The 21,117-nt window shown below is 40.2% G+C and overlaps 1 protein-coding gene across 1 annotated transcript; it reads left to right on the forward strand.

Annotated features, from left to right (window-relative positions):
* Positions 1 to 108: 108 nt before the first annotated feature.
* Positions 109 to 20,503, forward strand: fam193a (family with sequence similarity 193 member A). Its single transcript, XM_008404408.3, is given in 24 exon segments — positions 109 to 529; positions 2,881 to 2,955; positions 4,385 to 4,627; positions 5,328 to 5,503; positions 5,594 to 5,761; positions 6,736 to 6,985; positions 7,072 to 7,196; positions 7,331 to 7,478; positions 7,565 to 7,639; positions 7,725 to 7,799; positions 7,884 to 7,996; positions 8,891 to 9,133; positions 9,709 to 9,865; positions 10,038 to 10,184; positions 10,396 to 10,674; positions 11,533 to 11,755; positions 11,831 to 12,184; positions 13,932 to 14,214; positions 14,303 to 14,489; positions 14,702 to 14,941; positions 16,281 to 17,133; positions 18,941 to 18,949; positions 18,952 to 19,021; positions 19,571 to 20,503. Coding segments are annotated over 24 exon segments (4,809 nt in total). The 5' UTR covers positions 109 to 307; the 3' UTR covers positions 19,665 to 20,503.
* Positions 20,504 to 21,117: the final 614 nt, after the last annotated feature.

A 21,117-nucleotide genomic window follows, 5' to 3' on the forward strand; every position in this document is an offset into this window, starting at 1 on the left:
GTTTTTCTGGTGGAGTTCTCATATCAGATTTCCTTCTCGTAAATATGAACTCAATTTCCCACAACTGTTTGGGTGGGTCACGCACGTTGCGTCTTGACGCAAGCCGAGTCTGGTTGAAGCAATCCGGCTAGAGGCCATATTGGAATCTATGCAGTCGGCTTGCACTTTGTTGGGACTCGGTTTCTATCGTTTTGGGACTCTCCTAGTCGCTTTCCCGACTTTATGACCGTGTGATTTTTCCAGACATTCCGCTCGAGACGCTGCCAAGTCCGGACGGCAACTTGTCTTGCCTCTTCTGTTGAAGAAAATGAGTCCAACCGATGCTAAACGGGGGGCTAAACGCAGGAAGAACAAGCGGGGCGGTGGCAGTAGCTGCAGTGCTGTCTGCAACAGCAGCAGTGGCAAGGCCGGGGCTCCACCGGCCCTGGGCTGTGCGGGAACAGCAACACCTGCCTCAGTCGTCAGCTTCCTCACATCTGGGAGTACAGGCAACGGGAATATTGGGTCCAGCGCGGGCATAAACGGAGAGGTAAGAATGTATCTCCATAAATGTCAAAACGGCAGTGAGTAGCTAACAGTGTTATCAACGACACATCTGATTTGGGCCCAGAACCGATCCTTAGGAAGGCTGCCAGCTAAGTAACAAATGCAGAGTAGCTAGTAATTAATTGGCTTAATTACATGTTAATATGCCCGTCATGTTTGGGCAAACAGTAATCATTTCTAAACCTTGTTGTCTAACATCTTCACATGTTTTATTTTCTTATGACATATCCCCGTAAACATTATGCTAACTTTGTTGGCTGAAAACTGACTTCTTACCCTGGCTAAAGTTAAGAGATCCTGGCTGCAACGACAACAACCTGGATGTCAGAATACCTTCATTTGAGCCAATACAGTCCGCGTTGGTAGAGATTAGCTAAGATTATTAGGGAGTATCATTAGGTTCAACGCAGGTGACTTACTGTGTGCTGGGTTTCGGCTAGCCATGAATGCTAGCTAATGCTAACATCACTAAAAACTCAGGTTCCCTTCGGCTTTCGATTTGTTTTACAGCTTTATGTCATGTATAAAGGTCTGACTTTAAACTCGGCTTGGTGCCTAAGGAAACAGAATAACTACTTATCCAGCCCTAGATTTCTAAATAAGCGCAGACGAGTCGTGTACCGCAGGTAAACAATAAGAAACCTTATGTGACTCACTGTTTTCTAAGAGCTGTGCAACAGACCAATTTATAGATGCCAGCTCAAAAGTTACTTTGTTAGCTTGAGTAGTTCTACAAGTCATAAATGTAACCAAAGTTTTGTTTATTTAATCAATTTAACCTTTTATTTGAAAGGGAAGTCACTCAAGATTAATGTCTTTTTAAAGAATGTCTCACCAATATGTCACAACGTTACAGACTGGAGGATGGACATTAACATTAGAATTACAATTAAAATGGATAAACAGAATAAAACAAGTCTGAGTCAACATCATGTAGGTGCAAACTCCACCCTTTACAATGGCAGCTGTAGTCACAGAAGACTTAAAAAAGAGCTGACAGCTCTTCCACACAGGTAGAGGCTATGACCAATGGGTTTTAATATTTTAAAAATATTAAAACATATTGGAGATATAAGAACGTTGGTTCCATGATTATTCAGCACAAATTTATTACATTTATCAGTATCATCATGGTTTTATTTAAACGTGTTGATAATATGTTCAAAATATTACTGGATCCTGAAATGATTCCTCTGAGAATGAAGCCAGTACCATGCAAAAGTTCCTGCATTTTCAATGTTTAGTATTATTGTTGTTGTTGATTATTATTATTGCTAGCACAAATATTATTTATATGATGAGAAAGTCAATATGCGACAGTGATTTGATGAATAATATATCTGCTAGCAATATATATATATATATAATTTATAATTTATTGATAATGCTGTTTCCTATTTTTAAAAACAAAATTTTTTCCAGACTACAGAATTAAGACTGGCCTTATTCCGCGAATAAAAGTTCAGACCAGCCTTTGGCATTTTTACTAAAAGCTCAATATGCAAATGAAAGAAAAGCTTTTATTCAGCCTTATTGGATGATGCTCTCTTGATAAGGTCTGCCCAGAGGTTTAAATACCAACATTATGTAAGAAATGGGGATGATTTGTGGGAGAAAAATATTGTTGCTGTGTTATCAACTTGTAGAACCAATTTTAAGCCTTACATTGATGAGCTGTGAAGGAGGCTTGAAGCTCATCAGCAGCCTGAGTTGGAGTAGAGCCAGCTGAAAGCATGGTGTGTTCAGCTTAAAGAAGCATTTTAGTTCTCCACATTTGTCAAGTGCTATTTAAAAAAACAAAAACAACAAAACAGAAAATAAAAATGAGCATTTCTTTTTTGGTTTTTTGTCATGATGTTGCATTTTTGATTATGATATCCAAATGTAACAGTGTTTTGTTCTGTAATTCTTAGTTATATCTGATTTCTTGATGCAAATGTCAGCGAACGGGACTTGATTTATATTGATGAGTTAATCTGGTGATTTGGTAGGTGATTATTAATCAGCTACAAGGAGTATTTGTAAAAAGGCCTAAACTATACAGCTGGATGTTCTCTGTTTCAGTTTGTAAATACATGTACATTTTTATAGTAATTTGGGTAATATTTTGTAGAGTAGTCTGAAATGTCATAATAATTTTAGCATACAGTAATTCTATTGTTGCAATATAATTGCAAAAATATATAGCCTAACATGGCTAAACAACAACAGATCTAAAGTCAAATGATCAGTGCCAACAACCAAATCAATCTAATCTTCTCTACTTGTACACAATTTCCTGAATGTTATTAGAAAGTGCTAGGTTGTAAATGATGTCTGCTTGTTTAACTTTAGGTCAAAGTGAACAGCAGCGTTACTCCTCAGTTTGCAGAAGGACCGGTGAACGCAGAGTTCTCCGGAGTTCTTCAGGTAAAATTGCATCACTTAATATTAAGTAAATATACCACTGTTACTAATCAAATGATGTGAAGCAACTTGCAGTGATTACTGTGATTAACTGCATATCTGTTAGCTCAAGTGCTGCGTTATTCAGCTCCATGTGCTGCACACCTGTTGTTAATAAGGATTAGAGGAAATCTGCTGGACCAACGTTGTTATGAAAATCATTCACAGTGTAAAGGAAGATAATGCAAAATCTGCTCTTTTAGCTCTATGTTATGTTGTGTCCCTCCATCATCAAAAACATACCTGGAGTGTTGCTGTGACTCATTCATCTGTGTTTGGGGAATTATTGAGTCTCCTGTTGGAAACGTTCAGAGGTGCCTGAACACTTGTTTACCCATAGCTCTGCCTTGGAACTGCAGTCCAGCTGAGCTCCCTCCCCACTGGGCCCCTCTTTCCTTTGCACAACTCCTTCAGACTAGTGGCAGCAATTAGCAAACACCTGGTGGAACTGCTGGTCTGCTGAATTTATCATACAAACTACTTCTCAGTACAACGCCCCTAAGAACAGTCATAAATAGCATCATGAAGAAGCATTCTTGTGATGACTTACTGAAGACTGAGTGTCGTAAAGGGAAGGAGGTTCTTAAAGCGACAGAGGTCAACATTAAGACATTAGATACAGCTGTGTGAGGTAAATCACACTTTTTTATGTGACTGGTGTCCTAAAGAAACGTTTTACAGATGTGAATGTGTCTAAAGAGCAGTGTGTGTTTGTGGTTATGATTGTTGTAAGGCCATACAGTTACCTAAAAATCAAGAAATAAATAGTTCATGTTGTCACTTTTGTCATTATTACTACAGTACCACAAAATACTGCTCACTTCTACATACAGTATGACATGTTTGTATATGATCGAATTAAATTTGAACTTGACCCGTTTGGCCACACTTGAGTGATTTTGAACTGTAAGAATGAGACACTGGTGATGGTGGTAAGGGTTGCTGCTGACCAGCTAAAAAATATATATCAATTACAAAATAATGTTTTATATGTTTGTAATATTGGTATGCTTCATTGTATCGTTTAGTTCATATTTACTACCTATCTACTTATAAATTTCATAAACTTTCATTGTGCATTTTTTCTTTTTCCTTTTGATAAATAGTGTTTTCTTTTTTTTTCCATGTTTTATTTTTGCACCCAAAATGCAATAAAATAAAGTATGTTACAGAGGATATCTGGTCAGGACATGGATGAAGTTATGCTTTAAGGCAGTATACCATGTGTTTATGGTAACCTTTTTTTTTTTTGGTGGTCTGTAAAAAGAAATTAAAAAATGACCGAAATGGTCTTCGACCGATACCTGTTCATAAGAAGCTGACCACATAGTCGTTTATTCAAAATGAGTCTGTTGTTTTCTTTTCACCTGTTTTTGTCTCTTCTCTCCTTCAGACGCCGTTCACATTCGGCCTTAACCAGCGGGCGCCATATACGGCTGGAGATCGCTGCCTCCTGTGCCGATGTGAGCGTAAAGACAGCGTTGTGCCTTCGGAGGCCGGCATCTCTGGTCAGAACGGCACGGCGCAGCCAGCCAACCCCCCCAGTGCCCTCCAGCTCCCTCTGTGGGTCTGCTCCGACTGCAGACGCACGGTGGAGAAGGAAGACAGACGTACGACTCTGGAGCAGTCGTTAGGGGTGAGTACACTTTAAGGACAGCTGAATTGTTAAGTATTCAAAAGTAATCTACATGGTTATACAAGTGTTTCTCTCCCTTATATTCCTTCAAATCATCAAATAATTTTTTTATGTCAAAGACTTGAGTAAATACAAACTTATTTTTAAAATAATTTCATTTATTGAAGAGAAAAAGTAAACGAAACCAAACCAGCCCTATTTGAAAAGTTATTAGAATCCATGGTTGGTGGAAGGGCAACACAACATGCCTCAGTCTAAAGAAATTAAAGAATAGATGAAAAATAGATTCATCTCTCTCTGTCTGACTGCATTGATGATTAGTCCAGGAGATCACAAACTACAAAATTAGGAGAAATGTGTAAGGAGAAAATACTCCTGCACACCAGTTTATGTTCAGCTTGACTTGCACAGCTGCTGTTAAACATTCTTAGGTCTGGTTCTCAGGCAGAACAGGAAAAATGATGCAGCTGTCCTCATTTGCAGCTGCTGCTGTAAAAAAAATCTAGAATGATCAACAGCAATGATGATCAACATTGAATCTGCCCTTTAATCAGGGTTGGAGGACTGTCTGCTATGAAAAAAAACAAACTAATATGGATTTAGCTTCTCTTAAAAATGGGTTTAAATGCAATTCTTCCTAACAAAGTTACAAAAAAATTTAATTTTACAGCTTCTTGTGATGTGAACTTATGTCCGACAGAGTCAGGACTTTCTGCTGCACATGCCTGTGAGTAATGGAACCCTGGCGCAGACTGCAGCCACAGCAGACAGGCTCAGTACTGCTGCGCCTACACTACCCATGCTTCCTGTGCCGGACCTCGCTGCTCCAATGCCTCCTGACACTGTGTGTAGCTGTGAAACCTGCAACGAGAGGCGGTATGTTCACATTGTGCTGGCCGAGGCCAACGAGTTCTCCATGCAGCGAGCCCGGTCATGGGTCTTTACCTGAGCCTGTTCAAATGACAGGGAGATCTCTGCTGAGTCGGAGCGGGAGTCGCAGCAGCTGCAGAACCACTGGTCTGAGGTTCGCTACCTGGTGCGCTGCATCTACCGGCAGACGGGAACCCCACTAGCAGACGACCAGGACCAGCCCCTGGAGAGGGATAAGGAAGGCATGAAGGAGCTGGTAGACAGGTATCATAAGAACAGTGTCTGTGTTTGTCCACTAGAGGTCTCTCTCGAGTTGTAAAAGCCTTTGTTGAACAGTGGAAGCTTCTCAATGTATTACAGGGTTCTAGACTAGATATTCGGTGCCTAATGATTCCATTCAACTCCGTTTTTTTAGTCATGATTTGAATCAGAAACGATTTTCAGCCAGAAAACCGTTTTTAATTCAGAAACCAATTTTTCTATCCAAACGGTTGTTAGTCTGTTTAAATGATGTGACTGATAAGAGAAAAAGTCAGTACAAACAAATTCAAAATTTATTTAAAACAATTCGATAAGGTTCTGTACTGTATCAAACTCCATCACTTTATATTTAAACAGCAGAAGATTTGTGCATAAAATTCTGTAGCTTCAATTACCAGTGTTAGGTTAGCTGCCTGGCATCTTCTTAATTTAAAAAGAAAAAGAATCAAAGAATTATTGAAAATATAATTTTCAAAAAAATTAAGCAGATTGAAATCTCTACTCTGGAAGCACTGGTGCGTCTAACTTTATTTCTTTTGTGCATCCAAGTTTTTGACCCCATCACATTTTTTAAACATCATAGATTTACAGTTTTACTACTCATTAAAATCACTGACAAATAAAGGCTGTATATACTTGGAAAATAATAATTATCTATCTACTAAACATTAAATTCTTTATTTGGATCTGAATGACTAGAAATTGCTGAAAGAGTTCCTATGAGCTGAAGTATTTCAAAATAAATTAAATAAAACAGCATCTAAATTAAAAGAGCAAACATTTTAAGATATAAACATCTTCAAACTAAACATTTCTCCATCCTGATCGAATGACTTTAAATTTATATCTGCCCATGTTACAAATAATTTTGGGTGTAACTTTATAAATTTTTTATTTTATCACATTTAAGGAAGAGTTAGATTAGAATAAAAAAAATCCAACAATTTCTAAGCATTTTTAATGTTATGCTGCTGCAGGCTCTGTGTGAAAGATCCATATCAGCTCTACCAACGGTTGGAGCAGCAGGCCCGAGAATACGTCTTAGAAATGAAGGTGCGTCTTCTGAAGCACCTCTCTGGAGGCTCCAAGCCTGCAGGGCCTCCAGGGGGCGCTGTGGCCGCAGCTCAGGGTCCTCCTCAGGCCCACCAGTTCGTCTCTCTGCTGCTGGAGGAGTACAACGCCCTGTGTCAGGCTGCACGCACCATCAGCAGCTTCCTCCTCACTCTGGTTAGTTTTCCTCAACCTGCTCACAGTGCCGGCTGCTGGCGGCTCCTCTCCCTCCTCACGCTTCGTTCCTCTCCTTTTGGTTCCAGGAGAATGAGCACCTGCAGAAGTTTCAGGTGACGTGGGAGCTGCACAACAAGCACCTTTTTGAGAACCTGGTTTTCTCTGAACCGATCCTGCAAAACAGTTTACCAGCACTTATTGCACAGCTGAAGTGAGCTATTGTTTCTGTCTGAAAATACACACAGTGACTATGACTATAATGAGAATGACCAGTTTCTTTTCAAATATGCAACGTCTTTGATATGTTACTAAGTGCCGTTTTAAGTCAAACTTTGTTTTTTCCAGACATGGTACAGCCTCTCATGACTCGTATAATGAAGACACGTATCGGACGCTGCTGGAAAGATACCAGGAGCTGCAGCAGGAGTTGGCTTCTGTGGCTGCTGAGTGGCAGGAGTGTGAGAAGAGGATTGATGATTATGTCGATGAGCAGGTAGTCACCCGACAGATCAACCACAAGATGGGCTTTAACGACTGTAGCTACGGAGGATTCTGAGTGTATGTGTCTTTTGTTTATAGCTACTTTTTAAGGTGGAAGGCCAGAGTCTGACCAACCAAAAAACAGAGCCACACAAGTCCTTGATTAGCAAAAATGTAAGTTTAAAATTCACTGACAAGATTTTTTGTCCATCTTTATTAATCCTAAACTGTTGTTGATTTAATTTCTGATTCCATCAAGACTTTAAAGACAAAGCAGCGAATGCTAAAGGAGGACTGGGAGTTTTTCAAGCAGAGGAGGTTCATTGAAGAAAAGGTAGGTTATTTATGTTTGAGCCTGTCATGTTGGAGGTAAACCTATGTTTTAGTGCGATTATGTATATAATTTTTGTCATTTTAGCAACCCAACAGTAAAAAGCCCTCCACTGGAGAAAACAACTTCACAGACACTATGAGGATGCTCTCATCTCGTCTTAGTATTCCAGATTGTCCAAACTGTAACTATAGAAGACGGTAGGTTTCCATCATCTACTGTCCGCTGTACAATATAGGTCAAAATACCTGAATCCATCTTCATTTCTACATTTTTTGACCATTTTTCAACTCTGGTTTGTAAAGTCTGGAAACAGATTTAATGGCTGTTTTGAAGAATCTGTCCATCCTGTTGGATGGAGTCCAGCAACTACAATTCACAGAGTTGGGACTGCAATAATAAATAATAAGAAGCAAAATTTTGAGATGTTCGAACTGATATTGATATATATTGAACAATAAAACTGTAGTAGCATCATTAGGCAATATAGGTCAAATATCTCATTCATCATAAAAAAATATTTTCATAAGAATTTTTATTTATTGTTCTCACAATTTGTCATTGATGGTAAATATAAAAAAAAACCTCATAGTATTATCGGAAATGATATTTCTGCTATTTTCTACAAGAGCATCAATAAATATCAATACATTTTAAAATGTGATCACACTTTAAGTGCCATCCTGAAGAAGCCTATATCAAATGGGAATATTTTTCAAGAACAATATTTGTGTTGGTGCTATGAATGCTGTATCATACAGTCACAGCCATAGTTACCCAATAAAATAAGTCATATTTATATTGTTATCACACAAGTACCACAACATATCACAATAAAGTTCTAAGTCCATATTGCCTTCCCTTATATCCTTTAGAACTCCTCCCTCATGCCATTTGTTTTTCTTTGCTTGGCATTAATAAGAAAAAGCTCGAGTTTCATCAGAGAGTCAAACTCTGTTTTGTGAAGTGTCAGTGTCTCACACGTTTCTCCTAACGTGTGAGAAATCCTGTTTACATGCCTTTATCTTTATGTGCAATGGAGTTTTTTTTTAAGTCTTAGTTAGCCAAAAGCAACGCCGCTGCTTCTCCAACAGGTGCACATGTGATGACTGCAGCCTCTCCCACATCCTAACGTGTGGAATCATGGACTCATCTATCACCGAGGACCTCCACATCAAGCTGCCCCTACAGGGGGAGACACATCGGGACTACCTGTCAGAGGTGCACCCCCCCAGCCTCTCCTCGGGCAGTTCAGCCTCTGGCTCAAACTCCAGCTCTCCCATCACAGTTCAGCAGCATCCGAGGCTCATCTTACCTGAAGGAGATGTCAGCACCTTGTAAGCAAGCCAGTTACACTTCTGATAACACTGTGGCCACACAGCTGTCAAAAGTATGATATTACCGTATTTTTTGGACTATAAGCTACTACTTTTTTCCCCACTTTTTGAACCATGTGGCTTATAACCTAGTGTGGCTTTTCTGTGCATTTATCTTCGACCGCCACGGGGCTCTTTAGCAGGTATTGACCCAAAGTCAGAGTCCAACTAAATACAAAGCAGTGAAACAAGTTGGTTGGTCCAGGCAGGGCTGACATCACTAGAAGCTATGGAAACCTATGTAGTGAATTGGTGGAAAATAAAAATAAAAATCCAGATTTTCCAAAAATGAAATCTTCATTAACACCAAATTTGATTAATCGATAAAATCCATTTGTCACCTTACCCAACACAACTACAAAATCAAATTTCTTCTTTTGTCATTTTTAAATGGAAATTATTGCAACTCTGATAAAATGGTTGATACTTTGTGTTCATAAAGTGTAGCACTATTGGGGAGTATTCAGTATTATTTATGTATTTATATTTAAACACAGTTAAACCTCAGCCTGACTTCTTCTCTTCTCTCTCCGTAGTATTAGTGATGATGATGAAGTGCCTCCAGTGTCCAGTAAGTTCAGGAACATCTACCCCATGAACAGCTATGAGGACAGCAGCATGGTGTCGGCCGCTGTCAACGGACTTCACCGTAACATCAACGGGGACGCCGTCAACGCAGCACTGAAGCCAGGGGTGAGTTTTCTGCTCAGCAAAAGTACCCGAGATCAGCAGTGAACTTCCCCACTGTGTTTCCTAATGATGAAAAGCCATTCTCATTTGATAATGGCTTACTGGTAGTTAGGGAACTCCACTGCTTTCCCATCGACTACTTTTCCTAATTTGGCTTGTTCTGCAATTTCCTCAGTCTCCTCAGATTACCAGCAGCAGCAGCTCATCAGAGGGCGATGAGGAGGAAGCTAATATTGAGGCTGGTGGGGAGCCCCCGGGGAAGCAGGAAGTACTTTCCCTGGGAAAAACGGCCAGTCCTCCACCCTCTTACAGCCATCAGCAGGTTAGGAGCTTTCCTTTGTATGGTCCTGTTGTAATCAAGGTTATTATGTGTCATTTGCAGAAAACACTTTTTAGGAGGATTATCTGTCTAACAAATATCAGTTTTTGCAAAATCCCAGAAAAATATCTGATGTATTTTGAATATGCAGCAAAACAAGGAAAATACTTTGCAGATGTAAATTTTATTTGTGAATATTGAATGCCATGTTTAGGTAGAACAGGTCCAACATGCCTGCGAGTGCCACGTGTGCAACCAGGACCCAAACCCCTCGGCCCCGGGCCCCACCGCCTGCCTGCCCCCCAGCCGGATCCACGCCGTGCCTCCTCCCACTGTCGGACACCAGTTCTTTCCAGACAGCAAGGCGCCCCCTGCTCACCCTGCCCTCCACTTGTACCCGCACATCCACGGCCACCTGCCCCTGCAGAATTTTTCCCGGCCCCTCCTCCACCCGACACTCTACCCACCCAGCCCACCTCTCACACACAACAAGGTCAGAAGGTGTCGTTCTTTCAGCTTACGTTTTCTTCTTGATTATGTTTGGTTAATTTTGGCTATGAGTGACTTGAAGGGGAATTTAATTTGTTTCCTTATCTCTGGGGATTTCTTTAAGGTTCCAGGAACAACATTGAGCTTCATTATGTTTCGGTTTCACTTTTTGTCAGTGTAGCTTCACCCTCTGCCACAAGGGGACAGCCTGAATCTGATCTAAGACCAAAGCATGTGAGAGCCACACTAGTCAGGATGCACTGAGCCACTTTTTTTTGCTAGAGATTCAGATATCTGAATTGTAGTATCGGTCTATTCTGATCTGATATAGAAAAACAGCTGAATTGACCTAAAATATGTATACATATATTTTTTAACTGGACATAAATGTACTGAATCAAAAATATATTTGATAACTCTGCGCCAGTCCAGCTCATTTAACACCAACAGCTTCACAAGCTTGGTCCAACACATAAAGATAACTCAACTTTAATTTAAGTTAGTGGTATCTGGAGTACAACAGCCAATGTAAAATAAACAGTAAAGAAACTGAAACTGGCACTAATTGTAGGTTGACTACTTGGATCAAACATGTGAAAGAATAAACTAGAGGGAAACATGTAAAAGTAAACATGATTTCAAATGGTTCAGAAAATACAGTTAGGAGTTCTACATTTAATTTAAAATAAATAATAAAGCATAGATTCAGACTGAATAGATCTGCCCTTAAGAATGTGGCACATTGTCACCAATAACTGATATAGAATTTTTGTCGACATCTGGACCGATACGGATATTGATATCGAATCGATCCATACCTGACGTTTAAGGTTCCTGCTAACCAACGATTTTCTTTCTTCAGCCTCTGACCCCAAACCCAACATCCAACCATTCAGCAGCCAAGCAGCCAGCATTCAGCACATCCTTACCGGACCATGTATACCAGAACTGCTTTGGTGGGACGGGCGGAGCGGGCGATTGGAATACCTCACTACAGTGCCTCTCTCTTAAGTTTGAAAATCTGTGGGATGCTGCTGTGATGAAGAGCTGGAACCCATCTGTGCTGCTGCCCGAATGTCTGCCAGGTGAGCCGCCCAGCCGCAGTGCTTCTTGCAAGCTTATCTATCGACACGTCATCACCTCTGACTGGTGGTCCACAGGTGAAATGCTGGGACCTCCGCTCCCCGACGTGCCCCTCCCGCCAACATCCATTGGCCTCCCGGGGGAGCATCCCCCACTGCCCACACCCCTGCCCACGTCTTCGTCGTCGTCGCTGTCCTCGTCGTTGTCATCTTCGTCGTCGTCGTCGTGCTCCTCTTCAGAAGCCAAAGAGCCGAAGAAGACCGGCGCCAAGAAGAAGTGTCTCTACAACTTCCAGGATGCCTTCATGGAGACCAACCGGATGGTGATGGCCACGTCCGCCGCCACATCCTCCGTGTCCTGCACTGCCACCACTGTCCAGTCAAGTAATAACCCACCCATCCATCTAGCATCTAAAAGACCCAACACTATAGGTAATGTAGGAAGGAAGAGTACAGGTTAGGTTTGTACTGTTATAAAACTTCTTATTCTGGATAATGGATGAACTATAAACCCATAGCAGCAGTAAATGTCATTGAGGTGTGGAATCCATTTTAAACCAGTGAAGCTGTTACAGATATCAACACAAACCTGGATTATGGTTAGACAATAAACCAATAACAATATGTAGTGTGATAGACATGTGATCAATATCAATTATTAATACATCTGATAGAATGTTCACTGAACTCTAATCCAGAACCACACAGCATTGTGGGAGATGTAGGCAGAGGAAAGGCTTTAGCCTCTTAACCTCTTACAACGAGCTAAGCAAGGCTGGTGGCATAAACTAACTCACTCACTCTGTGGTTACCTAGCAACAACTTGTTGTGTAACTTGCACGGCAGCAGACTCAGGTTTCACCACCATGCTTCATAACTTAAAAGTAAACAGCAGCATGGAGTGAAGATGAGTTCCCCCACATTTCAAGCAGACATATTTTAGAGGTGGTAGGTTGACCCCTGTCTCCCAGCTCAGTACCACATCAGTTCATCCTGCTCCAGTTCAACCTGCTTGTCCGGTGCAGTGGTGGGCAGACGTCCCACACCACCCAGAATGCACCATGGTCTGTCTCTTCAGCAGCATTCCTCCAGTTGATTCAGGCCAAAGCTCCGCCTGGGGCTGCTGCTGAAATGTTCACATCCTTCGACTCCTTAGATCTGCCTCCTTATGACCTAAAAAAAACCAGCAGTCAAGGTGGAGAGAACCTTGCCTGCCCTGTAGACCTTTCACAATAAATCAATTAATCACATAAAAAATTACAATGAGCTTGATAAATTCTAGTTGGACAACAATAGTTACATACGATCCCTTTCAATGTCGCTGAAAAGCTGGCATTTTGAAAAACCCTGCAAATATTTGACACCCACTACAAAGTACTTTGTGTTTTTTTTTTTCTTCTTTTTTTCTTTAACAACAGTCCTAACTGACACTTTTGCCTGTTTTTCTTGTCTAAGCTGAACAATTAATTTTTTTTTTAAATCCAATTTTAGTTTCAGAGACTTAATCCATTTTAATAGTTTTTTATTTAGGATATTTCAAATGTTTTTCTGTTGTAGTGTTAAACATTCTTCAGAAGTTTGATTATATTTTTTTAATCTTTTAAGTGTGTATACTTGCATTATTATTATTATTATTATTATTATTATTACATCAGTTGAAAATGGTCTCAAAATGACAACATTATTGTTTATCGTAATAATTTGTGGGACGATTTATTATCCAGTAGCCTACTGCTACAGCTTTGAAGCACCACATTTCCCTCCTTAAAGCTGCAGTATATAAGGAATATGTTTTTTACATACTTGTTAAAACTGTCACCATTTCATGACCGTTTGTTGTGAAACAGATCAATCTCCACCTCCTCCCTGTGTGAGTGGCACCACATGAGATGTTGCTTGACAGCGCTAAGACACTCCTCCTAGCTCTGATTGGTTGTTTCTAATTAGCACTCCATAGTTGGCAAATGAAATTTTTGATTTTAACAGTTTTTTAATTTAATTTAACTCTACAGTGCACAGTGGTATTCATTCCAGTATAAATTATCATGACTTCACAGTAAACAAAGTGTTGGTTTTAAGACTGAAGTCAGAGCTGCTGTGTTTTCTTACTGTCAGAATGTATTTAATATTAAAAAAACCCTCTAGTAATTCTGAGACTTCTTTTGTTTGTTTTTTCTAGATGATGTATTTCACAGTTTAGGTAAAGACGATCACAGACAGCCCATGTCAGCAGCTCCAAGGAACAACTCCATGGGACTGAGTTCTCTCCCTTCACTCTCTGGCCCCACCCTGCCCCCAGCACCAGCCTCACACCTCCCTGCCATGACCCCACAGTCCTTTCCAAAGATGGCCGCTCCGGCTCCAGACTTTGTGGATTCTCATCAGGGCCTCTGCCTCCCGCCTGCTGAACCTCCAGCGCCCTCTATGGATGGTCCTATCAGCGCCCCAACTAGTGTCTGCAGGTGAGGAGAGGAGACTTAGTTCATGCCGTGCAGGAACATTGACACTCTGAACGTAAAGCAGATGCTTATAGAAACCCAATGTGTTCAGTGACCCTGACTGTGAAGGCCATCGGTGTGAAGGCAGCGGATCGTACGAACACCAGCCGTACGATGGAGAGGAGAGTCCAGATGAGGACAGCTGCTCCGAGCACAGCTCCTCCACCTCCACCTCCACCAACCAGAAGGAAGGGAAGTACTGTGACTGCTGCTACTGCGAGTTCTTTGGTCACGGCGGGGTAAGACTGCATAGAGAAACGGTTGAAATGGACGAGGAAATTATGTTCAGAAAGTACAGTTAAAAGCACAATTAAAAAGATTTATCGTGTTAAAGAATGTCAGTTAACATTATTAATTTTAATAAACACTATTTACTGCAACTACTGAATTTCCTTGAAAAATTGTACGTGTCTTAATTACTTTTCTAAACTGTTTTTATTTTTCTTATCAGCCTCCAGCTGCTCCAACCAGCCGAAATTATGCAGAGATGAGAGAGAAGCTGCGCTTGCGTCTCACAAAGCGCAAGGAGGAACAGCCGAAGCGTGAGGAGCAGCAGCCAGTAATAGAAAGAGACGGAGGGGTGGAGGACCACAGGCGGGTGGAGGACCTCCTCCAGTTTATTAACAGTGCAGACAACAAACCCGCATCTAGTACCAAGGCAGCCAAACGAGCCAGACATAAACAAAAAAAGGTAACCTGCCACAGTTTAGATATTTATGAGGTTCGTCTTTCTGAAGTTAAGTTTACTTCTGTTAAATGTTCTGAGTGAGTGGATTTTGGGCTGAACTTTGACTGAGCCGTTCTAAGACGTAGTTGTGCTTCGATGGAAACCAGAGGTCAGCAACCTTTAAAACCCTAAAAGCCATTTTGCCTTCAGTCCAGCTGAACAGAAGATCTTTAGAGCCACTATTTTTTATTTTTTTTAACAAAATAGTAGAGAGGCAGAAAAAAATCTACAGAATCACAATTCACAGTACTGAATTCTGAATGGACTCAGTGCTCAAAAATCAATTATAATCTGCTTAATTTTTTTGAAGTTGTATTTTGAAATTTTCTGGGGGATTTTTAATTGAAAAAAAATTTAATTAAGGTAGCAAAGCTACCCTATGCTGGTATTTTGAGTTACAGAATTTTATGCATAAAATTAAAGCGAAAATCTATTTTTGTTTTAATCTAAAGTGGTAGAATTTGATGCAGTAGGAAACTTGTAGAATAGTCTTAAATAAATCTTCCATTTGTTTACACTGACTTTTTGTCCTGTCAGTCATAAAATTGAAATTGAATCTCGAGACCATTTGAATAGAAAAATTGGTTTCTGAATTGAAAATCATTCCTGAATCAAATCGTGATGCTAAAATTCTGAATTGAATCAAATGGCCAGGCACTGAAAGATTCACATTTCTACAAAATAGTTGATTTTTGTAGCGATTCGTTTGTATTGTATTTGTTTCAAAATGTTAAAATAATAATAAAAATAATCTAAATATTGAATAATAGGAAACAAATGACTTTCAAATTTTGTAGAAAATGATCATTAAAAAAAATAACAGTTTGCAACCTCAAGGCAAAAGAATTTACAAAATAATTTCTAAAGCTATTGTGAGAAACGTCATTGTGAAGCATTCATTCATGATGTCTACATATTTAAAAAATGCTTACAGTTATTAAGAGCCACAGGCTGCAGACCCTTGATCTGAACAGTCCCTTTGAAGCTCTGACTCTATATTTTGGGCTAGTTGTCCAAAGTCTGTTGTTCTAAGTCTTTTGCTGCCTCAAGCACCATGTTTTACGTTCTATTCATATCATCTCTAGTTAACGTCTAAAGAATTTACAGAGCGGCTAATGCTAAATTATCCCCTGATTTACTCTAATTAATCAAGTGTTTCAGAAGGAAATTGCTCGTACTGGACTCATTTACTATTAATTTATACTGTTCATTATAGTGAAGGGGGTTAAATGCAAATGCAGATCAGCCTGTCAGATTTGTATGTGGAAGTGCAGTTCATCACAGATGTCTTTCTGTGCGTCAGATGGAGGAGAAAGCTCGTCTGGAGGCAGAAGTGCGCGAAAGGGAGGAGCAGCAGCTGCTGGAGGAGCAGCGGCGGCGTCAGGAAGAGGAAGAGGCGGCACTTCAAAAGGAACTGTTACGGCTGCAGGAACTGCAGCAGCATCGTGCCGCCAAGAAGAAAAAGAAAGAGAAAGCAAAGGAGAACACTGCTCCCCCTCAAAATAACCCACAGCCCCTCAAACAGACAGCTCAGAATGTCCTAGATAACCTTCAGAACGGAAACTCGCAGCTGCTTCAAAACCTTCTCCGCTTCCCAGAGCAAAAAGAAGCCAGATTAGAACCCGTACCCCTGCCCAGCTCCAGGTGCCCCGTTGAGAAGACCCACACCCCCGACTCCACCGTTAGCCTCTTCAATGGCACATCTTCCACCGTTGGCTATAAGAGTAGAGCCAAGCAGTCAGGGAAAGTGTTGCCATGCGACTCGGTGTCAATGAGAGTCCCAGAGTTGACCAAGAGCTCAGACAAGGTTGCAAAGACTAACGGCACCGCACCCCCCACCACAGCAGATACCAAAGCGACGCGAGTCAGGCCCACTGAGACCACAGCTGCTACACCCACCACTGAACCACGCAGGGAGGAAAGGAGCAACAGCAGATGTGTCAGTGGAAAAAGGCAGCAACCCGAACAACCTCTTACCCAAATCAAGGACGCCAGGACGAGCCCCCTTATGTCAAACCCCTCGCCATCCCCCCCACCAGCCTCCCACTTTGAGCCCCAACAGAACGGCAAACCTCCCACTGCAGAGTCACCGCAGCCCAAAGGCAAGAGTAAGAAAAGCAAGAAGAAGAAGGGGGACAAGATGAACACTTCAATAGGTGGGTGTCAATAAGATTCATTAGCAAGAGCAAAATGATGCAGTGGGCCGTAACACCATGCTCCACTCATCAGGCGAGTCATACACAGGATTTGGTTCACCAAACGAAAAACTTAAGATTTTGGGAAAACTTGAGTTTTTTTTTTAATCCAATCAAAATCTAATCAGTAGAATACTTGTCTTTGTGTTGACAAAAAATGCATTCAAATGTTCCCTTTATTGTGCTTTCACACACAAAGGTTTGGTTTCACAAGTCTTGGTCTATAGACAATCTCTGTACAGTGTAAAATACTCCAGTTCAGGCTTGACCAGTTGAAGTGATTTAGATTGCGTACAAATCCTTCCTGACTACCAACCCAACATCAACTTCACTAGTCGACTCTAGGAACATAAAGCAACAACTCAAGACTTAGTTTAATTCAGCACAATATGGACCCCCTGCAGTGACGTCACACAAAATCCTGCCCCAATCTCCCTGCTGGAGGGCAAAAAGCTGCAGACTCAATGATGATGGCTACCATTGGTTTTAGCTGTTAAGTTGTCAATATAATGCACTAAATCTTAAAAAATGCTTGATATGTTAAAGGAAGGGGACACAGTGCTTTGCTACTAATTGTCAACTACTAAGCTACTAAGACAACTAGATACCAAAGTCAGGAAAAAGTTTTTATTAAGAAAAAATGGTGAGGGAGAGGGAAGTAGTTCAGTTATTCTTGCTTGACCTGGACAGCTTAACATGTAGATGTGATGTGGAATTTGTTGGGTTTCTGTTCAGTTAAGAAATAAAAAAAATGTCCACCCACACACCAACTCTGACAGATGAATCAGTAGAGCAGGTGTTTAAATGAGCTAATCTACCACCGCTGTGTTAGATTAGCTAATATCAGCAGCAGCTAATCTATCACATCGTTCACTTATTAATAATCGCAAAATAAACATCAAGCAACATCAAAAACATAATACTGCACGGTCTGACTGTTCTGTTCTTTGTGTGGTAAATGTTTGAGTGTGTTTTTTGGTGCTGAATCCTGAATCGTAAAATAGCCTTGTCTGTTGCTATGGCAATGAGTCTGTGCATAGCATAGCTGACAGGGCGAGAAAAAAGTGTTTTTTCTACGTTATTTTTCCTACATACCTACATCTACAGGTCTATGCACTGCATGTAAAATATTTTTTTTGCCCTCCAGCGTTGTGCACATGCACATAATTTCCAGATGTAAACAATAACATGCAAAAGGGTCCGTATCAGCATTTTTCTAAAAGTTTTTCTTAATCATATAGTTATGTTGAATCTCAATTTGTTTTCTTTATACCAACTCTAATTTCCAATTTTAATAGATTTTTTTTGTCTCCCTTTTCTTTCTTATGAAGAAAGGAAAGGGAGGAACACAGCAAATGATGGCCGGGAAGCGGGGGAGGACGGGTTGTCCTGTCAGACCATCAGTACCCAAAAACACACACACACACACACACACACACACAAAACCCTCATAAAAGTGCACATGGGATCAGTGCAACCTCTCTGGACCGCGCACAGAATAAAAAACTGAACTTCCCACATCTGCTGTTTTTACTAAGTGTTTCTGCATTAAAGGGAATCCTAAAATGAACACTGGGCTAGCATCTATTTTCTCACTGGTTGGTGTCTCGGTCTGTCTGTGGTAAAGCCACAGTGTGGGTTGTGACTGTGCGACCAGCACACTTCTCAACTAAACCTTACTAAAGCAAACATGCAGAAAAATTCCAAAACTGTTTTTAATGTAGCTTCTTAATATTTATGTGTGTTTATTCTTTTGTTTCTTTTCCAGATGATGTATTTTGCCCAAAGACATCGACCTTGATAGCACAGAAATGGATGAGACAGAGAGGGAGGTGGAGTATTTCAAAAGGTATTTTATTTTAATGTAACTCTGACTCTGTACTTTTTTTTTAACCAGCATTTCCAGTTATCAATACCATTTATATGTACCTAATAGAAGGGATAACTGTGATGAGGGTATTTAGGACTGTGTTGAATCCAAGTAATTGGATTATGGTTGTAATAAACACATTTTAAAATTAAATTAAAAAAACATTTATTGTCAGATATGTTCCCATCTCCCATTTTTACATTAACTCTTTCAGAAAAGATTAAAACCACCTCCAGCAAACGCAACAACTTCTTTGGCAAATTGATGAAGTCGTTTCTAACGTTGCCGTTTCCATCAACCTTTTCTAATGTGATACTTTGACATGCGCTTAAAAATATTGATGGAAACATGGCTGGTGTCTGTTGATGGTAGCGCTCTAGAATTAGGCGTTAAATATTAAATGAGTGTTTATGCTACAGGAAAATTCAATACTGACCCTTTTTACTACAAAGCATTTTACTAAGTTTCTCTTGGTACATTTTTGCTTTTTTATTTTCTTAATTTGTTTTTTCCTTTCCTTCGTTTCAGATTTTGCTTGGACTCAGCCAGACAGACCCGTCAGCGGCTCTCCATCAACTGGTCGAACTTTAGCTTGAAAAAAGCTACGTTTGCTGCACATTAAGGGTGTTGTTAACATGTCAGACTACGAACCAGAACTCTTATTGCTATAAGAAAACATGCCCCAAAAGCCTCCATCCCTGACCTGGTAGTTTCCCCTCCACCTCCAGAATCTCTCTCCTGCTGTGCCCAAATCACACCCACGCTGCCTTGCTTTGTTCTTGTTCCTATGTGGTTCCAACACAAATCCATCTGGACTAATTTCCTGCACAGATTAAATGGAAATAACACAAAAAGAATCATGAAATGCTACTTCACATCTGATTAATCTTCCTTGCGTGCTTGTGTGCTTTTAGTCTGAGATGAAGGTTTCTTTTGACTAAAATAGCCATTGGCAAACCTGTAGTCAAAAGATGCTTACTATTTCTGGATGGTTTCCTTCTGAAAAAAGGAGACTATGGAAACTACAAAAAAAGAGAAATTACTGAATTAAAGGTGTATTTGACATTTTGTGGCTTACTATCCTATCGTTCCACAGCGTCTGATCCTCTCGATTGACAAATGACAAGGGAATAGGCTTGGTTAGCTGGTTTCCACTTCCCTCTGCCTCCACCGCCTCCATCTGATTTCATAGAAAGGAGGAAGCCGTAATACTTGACAATGTTCTTTTGGTTTTAAATTCTGTTTAAAAAAAAAAGTCTAATTAGTTTCTTTTTTTTCTTTTTTGACCTGTAGTCAGCTTGTGTCAATACTTTCAGAATGAAATCAAAAAAGAACAATACTCACTATCAACATGTTATAGAGTGTATATTGTATTAACACTGAAGCCAGTCTGGCTACTTTTTAACATATTGTTAAGTAATATTAAATCTTGTCTTTCTTTTTGAAAGATGGAATACAGTAGTATGGCAGGCTTACGTGTCTTGTGTCAAATTTTATTTTTTGCACCCAGTAAAAAAAATGTCAAAGAACACACACACACACACACACACACACTTTATACTATGGCATAAAGAGGAAAAGGTTGATTTGTTGAAATTAATCCACAGCTTCCTGTAACCCTGGCCATGATGTGACTCATGACTGGATGAAACTTTCTTTTTAGCTAATATTTAAGCAACTTCCTCAGCAAATCTACTGACCATAGTCATTACATTATGTGGTTGCTACATGTCAAAAACAATGAAACCAAAAAGGAACAATTCCAAAACTTTTTAAGCAATGGTTCATTTCCGTTACAAATACTCTTAATTTCCCCCTAAAGCTAGCTGTGCTGCACCGCTAGAGTTGGTTTGTCTCAATGAAAAATGAGCGACAGACTTGAGTTGATGTGCCTTCTCTTGTTCCCATTTATAAGGCAATGGTTCTGTCTGCCTTTGTCTGTAAAAGAAGGACAGACAAAAAAAGTAACATTTTGATATTACTAAAATTATTTTTCTTTCTGTCCCCTTGTATTACTACAGGTAACATTTTCTCTAGTATGTTCCTAAATAAGAGATTTGCCTCTTAATGTCCTG

Source organism: Poecilia reticulata, chromosome 1 (assembly GCF_904066995.2).
Source record: "Poecilia reticulata chromosome 1, P_reticulata-male-v2, whole genome shotgun sequence".
NCBI classification, from domain to species: Eukaryota; Metazoa; Chordata; class Actinopteri; order Cyprinodontiformes; family Poeciliidae; genus Poecilia; species Poecilia reticulata.